Genomic DNA, 12,976 nt, shown 5'->3' on the forward strand with positions numbered 1-12,976 from the left:
CGCGTTGCGCCTGTCCCACCGGGGCTGCTCCCTGTCGGTGTATAGTGGACCTTGTTGTCATGGCGCTCCGGGACGAAGAACAACTGCCGCCGCCGCTGCCGAGGTAGTAGAGAATGCGGCCACGCGCGTTCGTCGTGATCGCATTGGGCAGTGGCGGCGAGCAGCGCTCCTCCTTGACGCATCAGGGAAACGGCGAGATCTGCTCCTCCTTCATGCTCGGACACTGTGGTTGGGCGGCAGAGAGCACAGAGGGGGTGTCGGCTCTGGATTCATGGGGAGGAGCTTACCACAAGCATAGGGCATCAATCGTAGTCCTCGATAAGTAAGAGTGTCGAACCCAACAAGGAGCAAAAGGAAATGACAAGCGGTTTTCAACAAGGTATTCTCTGCAAGTGTTGTAGGTAATGATAATAGATAGTTGTGTAGAAAGGTAATTCGTAACAAGTAGCAAGTAGCAATAGTAGAAAAGGTGCAGCAAGATGGCCCTTATAATAAGCAAAGCGTTCTCGAGGACACAAGCGAATTCTCGTCTAGTCACGTTCACTATGCTTAGTTGATTCACGTTCACTACTTTGATAGTTTGATATGTAGGAATGATTACCCCCTCTCACAAGTGTCCACAACTATGAAAGAAGAATTAAGATAAATCTAACCATAACATGAAACATATGGATCCAAATAAGCCCCTTACGGAATAACACATAAGCTAGGGTTCTCTTATAATAGTGACGGAAATGTGTGTCATCACCAGCTTCTGGACCCACATGTAAGCAGCCACGTCAGCATCCCATGGGCCCACATGTTAGGATCTTTGATCAATCAAACCTGATTATCACTCATGGGCACTCTAACTGATAAAACCTTGGCCAGGCCCAGCTGTAAGGTGACACGTCAGCATATTATTGGCCTATACGTCAAATTCATTTGACTGGTCAAACATGTTGGGTCGTTGTTAGTATATACGATGACAGTTCTACTGACATATTTTAGCCATCACAGAAGATAGTTTAGTCGATGATTTTGCGTCCGTCACCTAAGATACGGGCCCAGTTCTTTTGGCCGATTCTCCCATAATCTTGATAATCAACCCTCCATTCAGCTTTTCCTAGAATCTTAAGCCCATTTTTTAGAATCCCAGCTAGGATTGTAAAAGGGTATAAGATTCTGGGAGAAGCCGGGTGGAGGGTGGATTCTCAAGATTGTGGGAGAATCGGCCAAAAGAACTGGCCCACGATCTTGCGCGAGGAAGAAAGTGGTACCGTCAAGATTTTATTTTCTATGATGGTGCTTCGGTGATGGTGGGGGTGATGGTTGGAAAATGTCGCCAGTGTATTTTCCGCGATGAAAAAGGGTTATACATGACACAAGTGAAGCGTCACAAAATAGAGCAAAGTTTGTAGTGATGGAACTGACGCCAAATATTTACGGGAAGGATGTCTTCCCGTAAACCTGAGGTGAGATTGAGGCCCTTTTACTAGAACCTCTAAAGATAAAGGAGATTTACGGGATCCATTGGGGATGTTTTTGGCCTCAACTTTCCGTAAACAGCGGTTTATTAATGGATTGGGGAAATGTTGGAGTTGCTCTTATGCGATTACATCAACAATTTTGAAGCTCAATGACTTCAATATTTAACAGATGTGTGTATGTCTAAGTTTTTTTCTAACAATTGTGTATGTATAAGTTGTACTTGATTTTTCTTAAAGAAAAATAGAAAATTGAGAAAACATAAGCATTGCTAATGAAAAATGTAACCATCTTTAATTTTGATCACAGAAGGTAGAGAGAGAAAGACAAAACCTGCCCTGGGTTAGCAATTGCATCCCAGGTAAAGAACTTGGCTGGTAGGAACATTCACCGGCAAGCTAAGTTTGTGTAGCGTTGGTGAATGTTTTGCATATGAGGGATTTGGACCCAGAATGAACCAATTTATTTAAGGAAAATCCTTTATGGTGATTTATATTATTTGGACAAAAAGAGATGCATCATTTGTGATTACATTGACTAGAAAATTAGGAGGCTCGTCATGCAAAAGCATAGTATTGTCCTCCACTTTGCTAGCTAACAGATCAGCAGCCTTCTCTATGACAGTGCGAAAAAACAACATGACCAGAGTTAAGACAAAGAAAACAACATTCTTCATAAATCGCCGCGGTAGGGCCTATTGTGTTTCACCACTTTGCATGACTTCGATAATCTTCAGGCAGTGAGATTAAACAATTAACTTGTTGCATCCAATGCTACCTGCCAATATTAGTCCATCTCGGAGCGCACACGCCTCCGCGATCGATGAATCACTAACAAATTGTGACACCCCAAGATTGACGCTCTAGATGTCTTCCATTTATTTTTTGTTATTGTCGTGTGTTTATTTTGTTTGTTGCATTATCATAAGTATTTTGCATATTTCATTCCTCTATGTCAATGCAATGATCATGTTGAGTGCCTTGTCATATCTTTGCTTCTTGCACCATGCTCATCTCACTTGTTATGTTGCATTGTGCCCTTGTCATTTTGCATTTCATTATGCTCATCATGTGCATTGTGAGATTCATCTTGTTGTTTTACTTGCTCTATGTGTGTGTTGATGTTCAGCCCCTTGTTTCCTCTCTCAACCTATCAATGCACCATCACCTCATCATTCCTTCTTCTTTATTTCATTTTTGCTAGTGACATTTTTCTCCTCCATAAATGTTCAATCTTTTCCTATCTATTTTAGACCATGTCCTCAACCTCTCTGCCAAATCTGATCCATTTGGAGTTGTTTTGGTTGGTTTAAAAATGGCAGCAGTCCAGAAATATTTTACTTAATTTTCCATTATACTAGCAGTCCAGAAATATTTTCATCTTGGCCACTACCCTATCCAAACTCCTGCACTTTTCTCTCTTCTTTTCTGTTTGAAAATAGGGAAGAAGGTGAGGAGGGCAGCAACCCAGTGCAGCTCCAACGCAGCCTAACATCACCCGCAGCCCAGCCGCCGACAAGGCCTCTCTCATGCGCCTCCTTGCTCCCGTGGATAGCCCTTTCCACGTGGACAACCACGCCGAGCCCGCCTGCCAGTCTCCCTTCGCTACTGTTCTTCCTCCTCCCTCGCCCGTTACCCTCTCACAGTAAAAATGCCCGAGCCAGGGGCACATGGCCATCGTGGCCGAGGTCTTGTCGCGCCCCCTCCTATAAAGCCAGCGCCTCGCCCCCAGGGTTTCCCTTCTTTCCCTCTCCTCCCTCCACCATCGCCGCAGGTGAGTCACCCAGCATAGTCGTCGCCTCTCCCACCAGAGAGCTCCCGGAGTAGTTCCATGGCTCCGCCGCGGCCATAGCCCTCCTCCGCCGTTGTCTTCACTCCTGGTCGACTCGCCTACGTCTTCTTCTTCGTCTTCAATCAAGGCCAGGAGCCAGAAGGACCCAAGGCCGATGTGATTGACTCCCTCCATGACGCCCTCTTCCTCCGCTCCGTCTTCTTCACGGTTCAGAGTAGCACCAAGATCAGTGAGCCCCGTCATCCCTCCATCCATCTCTCGCCGAGCTGAGCACCCGAGCATGTTCGTGGTGAGCATGCACACCTTCCCAATCTTTCTTCCCCCTCGATTGCATCCTGTTACGCATGTTCCATGTGATTCCCGAGCTCGACTCTGTCGAACCTCGTCACCGGCGAGGAGTCCGACCTCTTTCCGTCTCAAGCCTGTCGCAGTAGGTTCCGCTTGTCGCGTAGGGTTTATTTCACAACTAAATAACCGTAGCTCCGAATTAAATGAACTTTATATGTAACTTGTCTAGGAAAAATGTATAGATTAACATGGTGCACTTTATTTTGCTGTTTAACAAGTTTAGGATAGAACAATACCAAATTCGAAATATGCATATGGGGATTTTTTCAGAATTGTTATGTGTTGTTTCTGGCCTCATTTAAACTTGATTGATGTGGGGTTCTTTCATGCATCATCTCTTGCCATGAGTAACAACATTTAATCTTGTCATGCATATACTTGGTTGTGCATCATGCCCTGTTGTTGTGTTGTTTGTTTACCGAGTTGTTTGCTTCTTTCCGGTTGTGCTTCTTCTCGATAGTTCCGGTTACATTGCGATTGTGAGGATTCGTTCAACTATGTTGGTTAGTCTTCTTCATGGACTCGATCTTCTTCCGAGCGGGATTTCAGACAAGATGACATTACCTTGGATATCACTACTACCTTTGCTTTGCTAGTTGTCTTGATGCTATCGCTATGTCGCGCTACCTACCACTTGCTTGTCCAGCCTCCCAAATTTCCATGATAAGCCTCTAACATTTCCATCATCCCAGCAAACCGTTGTTTGGCTATGTTGCCGCTTTGCTCAGCCCCTCTTATAGCGTTGCTAGTTGCAGGTGCAGTTGTAGGTTGTTCCATGTTGGGACATGGATATCACAATATATCTTATTTAATTAATGCATCTATATACTTGGTAAAGGGTGGAAGGCTCGGCCTTTTGCCTGGTGTTTTGTTCCACTCTTGCCTCCCTAGTTTCCGTCATACCGATGTTATGTTCCTTGATTTGCGTTCCTAACACGGTCGGGGTTTATGCCCACCCCCATTGGCAGTTCGTTTTGAATAAAACTCTTCCAACAAGGCCCAACATTGGTTTTAACATTTGCCCAACATAATAAACATGATAATAAATTTGACGCATAGGAAGTTAGCGCTATCCGAGGTTCGTTATTCAACATAATACAGGGGGGCCAGTGCTGATGGTGCTGGTCCAAACTAGAGAACAGTGCGGGCTACCTGGGGCAACTCGGGACATCAGTTACTGTATGCTTCGCTCATCCGCCGTGTCCTAAGAACAAGATATGCGGCTCCTATTGGGATTGTCGACACGTCGGGATGTCTTGTTGGACTTGTTTTACCATTGTCGAAATGTCTTGTGCACCGGGATTCTGAGTTTGACCGGGTTGTCCCGAGATGGAGATGTACTTCCGCGGATCGTGAGAGTTTGTGATGGACTAAGTTGGGACACCCCTACAGGGTTAAATCTTTTTGAAAGCTATGCCCAAGGTTATGTGGCAGATGGGGAATTTATAATATCCGGTTATAGAGAACTTGACACCAGATCTGAATTAAAATACACCAACCGTGTGCGTAACCGTGATCGTCTCTTTTTGAGTGAGTTCGAGAAGAGAACACAGTGGGATTATGTTTGACTCATAAGTAGTTTAGGATCACTTATTGATCATTACTAGTTTGCGACTGTCGTGCGCAGTTACTCTTCTTATTCTTGTACTGGTAAGTTAGCCATCATACAATGCTTAGTGCTTGCTGCAACCTCATCACTTATCCTTTCCATACCCATTAAGCTTTGCTAGTCTTGATACCCATGGTAATGGGATTGCTGAGTCCTCGTGGCTCACAGATTACTATAACAACAGATGCAGGTACAGGTAACATGATGATATGACGTGAGAGCGATACTTGCTTGTTTTGGAGTTCTTCTTCTGCTTCTTCTTCTTTGATCGAGAGATAGGTGCCTGGTCGGCAGCCTGGGTTAGCAGGGTGGATATCGTTCATGTTTTTTGTTTGATTTCATCCGTAGTCGAATGTTGCTCTTCTGTATGATGTTTGTTGTATTCACGAGGCGTTTGTATGCCTTTGTATGTATCCCAATTGTGTTGTATATGGTACGATATAATGATATCCACCTTGCAAAAGCGTCTTCAATATGCGCTTCTATCCTTGGCGGGACCTTCGAGTTCCTCACGGATAGGATCGCATATTGGGCGTGACACAAATGGAATGGTGCTTCAACTAGCCGCCATGAAGTGACCATTCATATGTCGCGGATAATTGCTCCAGACCCTTCTGAACCTAAATCAATACCAAAGCAAGCATCAATGCTAAGTTTTACAAGGCCTTCGCATGGTTTCTGCTGGCAATGTCTCCATATACGACTTGTAGTCTGCTTCATGGATCTTGTATAGTTCATGATTATCTTCCAAATTACATGCGTAGAGAGCGTGTATGCTGCTGTATAGGTTCACCGTGAGAAGCTTTCCTCCTCTCCCACTAAGTGTACTAAACAACTTGGCGATGAGTTCATTCATTGAACATCTGAGAATAGCTGCGCCCTCTCATTTTTCTTCGCAAGCAAATTTCCTAGCACCGAGGTTTCATCCATTCATGATCACATGATCCATGCCTAGCACTCTCCAAATCTTTTTCACCCTCGGGCATAGGAACAAAGCATTGCATATACTTTCACAATCGGAAATTGCACAAGGTGCACTCAAAGCTAGTAATGATGTGTCTGTTGGCAAGGATGCTGAGGCAGGGAGTAAATCCCCATGAGTGCTCGTCAACATTGAATTTTAATCTTCGTCCGTACCTTCAGCGACTAGATGACACTTGACACTGGGCTGATGGCACAAGAGTCAAATCTGTTGGTCCTCCTTAGTTTTTCTCCATGTTAATGGTTCCATTCTGGGTGATACACTCACTTGATTGAAAAGATGTCATTTTTTGCTAAAATTCCATGATACAAAATCCTCCATCACGCATAGTGAATCTGGTTAAGATAAAAGCCTTGAACATTGTTTGGATTTAACATTGCAATATTGCAACACTAGATGTCTTGAAAGTTGAAACCTATGCTACCATCTTTCTTCAGTATACTTATCTTCCACAATGCAAAGCAATGGATATGTTAGTGTTGGTTTTCATCGTCCACAAAAATTGTCACATATTTGTGATTATCCCTTCCCTTACAAATATGTGTTCTATTTGCATGTACTGACATAAAAGTCCACGGCTAAATTCTTGTACCTTTTTTTAGCGTAGTTTTCTTTTTAAGAACCTTTTTTAGCGTAGCTAAATTCTTGCACTTTTTTTAGACAAAGCTAAATTCTTGTTTTTTAGACATAGCTAAAATCTTGTACATGGGGTGCAATTGCCTCTGCCCCAGAGGCCCATGAGCCCAATAGACTGGCTCTCTGACCCAGTCGATGCCATCATCCCCTATCCGCATCAGCTGCTTCTCGCAACTCAGCCGGAAGCATCGTTTGGAATGGCGCTCGCTAGGGTTTCATCTTCTTCCCGCCTCCTCCTACTCCCCTCCTCCCTGCTCCATTCCTTCCTGCGCCCCTTCTCTACCTCCTCTGTCTCGGCTCGTCGCCTCTCTCACCCAAGAAGCCTCCCCATCGATGCCAGTCTCTCCCAAGCTTCTCCTCTCCCTGCTGCTGCGAGGGAGGAGGGGAAGGTGGCGGAAGCCCCGAGGTCCACCTCCAGGCGGCCGTGGAAGCCCACGTGCTTGTACTACACCCAGGGAAAATGCACCATGGTGAATTTTCTTCCCGTCCGTTCCCCTCATTGTCGCTTCATTACCGGTTTGTTCCGCGTGCCGAGCCATCTCTGTGTTCGCGTAGGTAGTTATAAATTGGTTACATTTGCTAGCACATAAGGACTCAATTAATGCCAGGAGAAGAAGTCTTTGACGGTTATTTTGGGATGAGGCATTGGTGAAATCATGAGCTTGGAACTGTAAGGCGTATCTTCTAGTCGTTGATGGTTATTTTGCGTTTTCCTTCAGTTACACGGCCGGCAAGGTGGTATGTGGTTTCATAAAGCAAACATTTGGGCTCCAGATACACGTCTTTGTAATTCAACAGTGGCATGTGTAGGAGTCAAATTTTGATTTAGACAGTGTAGCTGCAGAGCAGACATCATATCTTTTAACTTGGCGAAGATTTAAAATATAGTATGCAGAACTATTGTAGCAAAAGAAATTTAAAAATAAAAATAATAAAAAGTTCTAGAATTTACCGGGAAAATGTCTAGAAGCCATGAGGTTTAGTAGTTTATATAGACATACTTATATGAGAAAAGCTGAACAGGATATTGAGTTATCCTCTTCTATATACAGCGGATGGGAGACAAGAATGGAAGGCTGAAATTTGGACTGCTAAAAAAATCTGGATACGACTCCCTAATAGGTTAAAGAACATTGCACTCATGAACTCTTACTCTACTTAGAAGTTCAATAAATATTGTGGCATCAATATTAACTGCTAGTTTTGTTTTAGGAATGTACAATGTGGAAAGCTACTCTATTTTTTATTTCGTATTGACAGTATGTCCTGTATCTGTTTAAACAGGTACGGATTCTTTAAAGCCCAATTAATACTTTATTCAGTGCATTCCGAACTAGTCTTGATGAGTACTCCAACTTTTATGTGGCATGGTAATCAGATGAGTTTTCACATTAGTAAATTAGTAAATCTTTGGGTTGGCGTAGCAGTGTTCATTCCGTTTGAATGTCCTTAAACAGTTTTGTAGCCCTTAATAAAAATACTGCATTAATACTTGATTATTTAGTGAAAGCACTGTAGTAATTTAGATTCGTATTTCCACAGATGGATGATGCTTTGCATCTTGAAAAATTCAATCATAATTTGTCGATGGACCTACCGGTGAATGCCTCAGCTGCAGATAAAGTGAAACCTCAGAAACTGGATTATTTTTTAGTTCTTGATTTGGAGGGAAAGGTTGAAATTCTTGAATTTCCGGTTGTAATGATTGACGCACATAGCATGGAGTTCATCGATTCATTTCACAGGTACAGCTTATTTGTAAATCATGGAATATTAAAGTTATTTGGTTTTCTATATGCTTATTTGAATGATTATCGAACTCTTTGGACCATAGATGACTCATGAGATTGCCAGCAAGGTGTTACAAAAACCAGATTTACTCGGCTGAGTGCTTTTAACATGTGCCTTCACCAAGTTCTCTACATATGTAACTGATATAACCGGGTGAATACTCAATGTACTGGTATAATATAATGGGAAATTACTTGGGATAGTCACTATAACAATTTCACCCCCCCCCCCCCTCCGACACCAGGGGATGTGCTACTGCATCTCCATTTTGCGGAGGTGGAGCCTGCTATTGCTTTGGCTGCTCTCACAAGTGGCAGAAGCTCATGCTCATTCTCTTTCTGACACCAGGGGCTGCTGCTATTGCATCTCATTTTTTGGAGGTGGCTGCTACTGCTGCTCCATCTACTCTAGCTTTCCTAATAGAATAACATGTTGGTTTTTAATCCCCTAGTAATATAAATACGTAGATCCATTATTTTAGAAGAAAATGAGTACAAACCTGCTTACCATATAATCACTTCCAGGTGAGGTGACTGAGTGAGTACCGGTTACTGAGTGTTAGGACCTCCAACATTGATCTCTCTAATCTACTCCCTCCGTTCTTAAGTGTAAATCTTTTAAGAGATTCCACTATAGACTACATACGGAGCAAAATGAGTGAACTTATACTCTAAAAGGCGTCTATATACATCCGAATGTAGTCTCTATAGTGGAATCTCTAAAAACACTTATGTACACTATGAATGTTCAATCAATCACCAGCAACTATTCTCAAGCTCAGACAGAGCATGAAAAATGTCTAGCTTAACATACAGATGAAATCGAGAAGAACGATGAAATCTTTTTTTTTTCCTACACTTCTATTATTATGTTCCACACTGGAGAGACTAAGCAGATTAAGCTGTGAAATAATCAAATCAATTAAAGCAGAGTACTAAGATGCAAATTAAATGATTAGTGGGAAAGGTAATATTCTTAGAATTAGATAGGTACATAGAAACTGCTAGTGACATATATATACTTCGTAAAACATTACTTTAGGGGGAGTCCATCAAGGGTTCTATGGAGAACCATGACAAAATATTGAGCTAATGCTGAGCAGCACTACATTTTTCCTGGTTATATGCATACGCACTCAAGACTCAACCATGATTTGACGTAGCAAATTCTTTTTGAGTTTGGTATGTACTCAAAATGAAAACCAGTTCTTGGATCTATCATTCTCTTGTTTTGTACGATCTGATAAAACCATAGGATATCAATACTTATGAACCATAATTAAGAGAATGTGACTATTTCCTTCTTATACGTCGCCACAAGCTTGAATTCCACATTGAAATAAATACATGAATAAGTAAATAAAATGCTGGCACCAGAACATATGCCTCTTCCCTCTTGTACAAGTTAGCTTCTTCTGTGCTGTGTTCTTGGCTTATGCACAACTGTAGATTGTGATAGTTAATACATTTCTGGTATTTTCTTATTTCTTTTGACAGTATCATTAGCCACTAGCCAACACTCTGCCCTCTTGTATGTTGATTGTAGATTTGTGCGCCCAACTGCAATGAGTGAGCAACGAATAAAAGAATATATAGAAGGGAAATATGGAAAATTTGGAGTTGACCGGTATGTGCAGCACTATTTTGCTCTCTTCAGTACTATTTATTTTATTATTTGAGATATGAATTTACAGAATTAGCACACATTGACCTTGTTCTGTTAACATGCGAGTTCAAGATTCTTTTTGTTCAAACTTGGTTTGCCCTCTGTCTGATCGTGGATGTAACCTGTCACTTGGCTGGTCACGTGAGGATGCATTGCATAGCAACAAGGATGCATTAGTAACCCTTTTGGAGGATGTATATGCAACAACTTTTGCAGCATGTCATTAGATTATCACACTAAAATAGTCTAGAAGCCTGATGTGTACTCATTTGCTCTCAATAATTTGAGTCACACATACTAACAACTTTATCTGTTGTTCAATGTTTAAGTGTATGGCATGACACTGCTATCCCTTTCGGGGAAGTTCTTCAAGAGTTTGAAGACTGGATTGGAGGTCACAAATTGTGGAAACAGAAACAAGGAGAATCCCTCAACAGTTCTGCATTCGTTACTTGGTACGTTAGGCTTCTAATACTACATTGTCTTGAAGAAAAATACCGTCATTCACAAGTGTCTTATTTTCTTCCAAATTCGATCATCCAGTCCTGCAACATAAAGTTTCATTGTCTAGTATTAATTGACATGCCTTTGGTCTGAGCCAATCTAGCAGAGTTAGCATTCCCAGACCAGATCTTTAGGCAAGGGTTGGGATCACGGATATTAGGAACTGATTAGAAATGTTAAATGCAAATGGCAAAACTTGGAATTCCTGGCCGGAATTTCTTCAAATTATCCACAAGTTACACAAAAGGGTTGGGATCATGGATACTAAGAACTGATTAGAAATGTTTAATGAAAATGGCAAAACTTGGAATTCCTGGCTGGAATTTCTTCAAGTTATCCACAAGTCCTCAGAACACAAAAGTGCCTACTCCCTCCGATCCATATGACTTGTCGCAGCTTTAGTACAACTTTGTACTAAAGCTGCAACAAGTAATATGGATTGGAGGGAGTACTAGATTTGGAGATCAAAGCACATGTTACAAAATTGGTTTAGTCAGGAACCAGTGGGTTACTGCTTTTGGCTTAATGGGTCTTTGCCAAATGCAAAATGCACTGTCTGCAGTACATTTTTTATTAACCCAAGCTAGGTTTCCATGGTGGAATTTATTTTCAGTGCTTCAGATTCCATAATGTGTCTGTTCTCATGTTTCTGTCAATATACCAGTGGTAATTGGGATTTGAAGACGAAGGTCCCTGAGCAGTGCAAGGTTTCAAAAATAAAATTGCCATCTTACTTTATGGAGTGGATCAATTTGAAGGATATCTACCTCAACTTCTACAATAGAAGAGTAAGTGAATTAGATTAGAATAGAGTTTCTGATTGTTCATTAGGTGTTTATCTTCGAACTAAAGCTTGCATTCCATGGCTTGTGTTTTGCCAGGCAACTGGAATGATGACAATGATGAGGGAGCTTCAAATCCCAATTGCTGGAAGCCACCATCTCGGGATGGATGACGCGAAAAACATTACAAGAGTTGTTCAGCGCATGCTTGCTGATGGTGCTGTGATACAAATCACCGCGAGGAGGCAACCGGATACAAGTGATGTGAAATTCCTTTTCAAGAACAGAATCAGGTAACGGGATATTGTTAAATGTGGGTTTTACTCTTGTGCGGCTAGAAGATGACAAGATGCACTCCAGTGGAAAAGCATGGGAGTTACTGGGTCCAATCTACCTTTTGAAAAATCTGGCGATGACATACTTGCGTGTTACATGCACACCGTAACACACCTAATTGACACCGGCGTAAGCATCTGTTTTTTAGACTAAAAAAAGTAACGGCTTGCGGTGCATGGAGGTAGGTAGTGGCCTGTGAAGGGAGGGACCAAATGGCAAATAGCACCTATCGTGTGCGATGTCACTGTAGCACCTAGTCAAGCAAAGTACAAATTGAGCAGTGCGGTAGTCACGAAGGTTTCGACGTGGCCTTCTCACCGGCTGATGCTTTGATAGCACCCATGTGAGGATGCACAGTTGCTGTGTACTCTTTGCATGGGGCGTTTTTGGTTGAAATGAATGCCGGACACATGTGTATTTATTGTATTTCGGAGAGATATATAATTCAGAGACTGCACCAAATGATTCATTCACAAATGTAATATGTTTTGCAGAGGGCATATCAGTTTTTGGCTACTACTAGTAGTTAAACAGCCCGATGACGATGGCGAAACGTAGATGAGATGCTAAGGTCTTTGCAATGCAACGTACTTAGTAACATAAACTGAATTTATCTCAAGTACCAATGCTTACTGTGTTATTAAGTCACACACAAATCGTTGAAGAAACGTTACAGGAAATACCCAGGCGACGAAATGAAAAATGAAACAGGACCATGACAATGAAAAAGTACGAAGCGCACCTGAATGTCAGATGATCGGGTGTCAACAAGAGGACTCTTTCCATTCACAACGTACAGCAAATGCATGACCATGAAGAAGGCGAGCCTCCATCTTCTACAGAACTAGGACCAAACCCTATCATCTGAAGCTCACGCTTGTATGTCTCCACGATCCTAACCACTTGAAATGATAACATACCATTCGCCGCCGAAAAGCTTTTCTTCAAGATACTTGCCACAAGCTTGAATTTCTGCACGATGATCTGCCCAACCACCTCCCACCTGTGTAAGATCATTTGTGGAGGTAAACCCTGGATACCTCAGTTGGAGCATTTTGATGAGCG

At 42.3% G+C, this 12,976-nt stretch overlaps 1 protein-coding gene across 1 annotated transcript; it reads left to right on the forward strand.

The window, feature by feature from the left end:
• Positions 1-6,944: 6,944 nt before the first annotated feature.
• Positions 6,945-11,954, forward strand: LOC119340702 (uncharacterized exonuclease domain-containing protein At3g15140-like). The gene is made up of 6 exons (XM_037612621.1): positions 6,945-7,303; positions 8,376-8,578; positions 10,170-10,250; positions 10,619-10,744; positions 11,458-11,581; positions 11,675-11,954. Exons 1-6 carry the CDS (start codon positions 7,031-7,033, stop codon positions 11,870-11,872), a joined length of 1,005 nt encoding a protein of 334 aa, XP_037468518.1. The 5' UTR covers positions 6,945-7,030; the 3' UTR covers positions 11,873-11,954.
• Positions 11,955-12,976: the final 1,022 nt, after the last annotated feature.

Source organism: Triticum dicoccoides, chromosome 7B (genome assembly GCF_002162155.2).
Source record: "Triticum dicoccoides isolate Atlit2015 ecotype Zavitan chromosome 7B, WEW_v2.0, whole genome shotgun sequence".
In the NCBI taxonomy this organism is placed as follows: Eukaryota; Viridiplantae; Streptophyta; class Magnoliopsida; order Poales; family Poaceae; genus Triticum; species Triticum dicoccoides.

Coding starts and splice junctions, on each gene's coding strand:
- LOC119340702 (XM_037612621.1), top strand. CDS start 7,031: ATGGCGCTCGCTAGGGTTTCATCTTCTTCCCGCCTCCTCCTACTCCCC. Junction 8,579..10,169: donor TTCATCGATTCATTTCACAG/GTACAGCTTATT, acceptor TGTTGATTGTAG/ATTTGTGCGCCCAACTGCAA. Junction 10,745..11,457: donor AGTTCTGCATTCGTTACTTG/GTACGTTAGGCT, acceptor TCAATATACCAG/TGGTAATTGGGATTTGAAGA.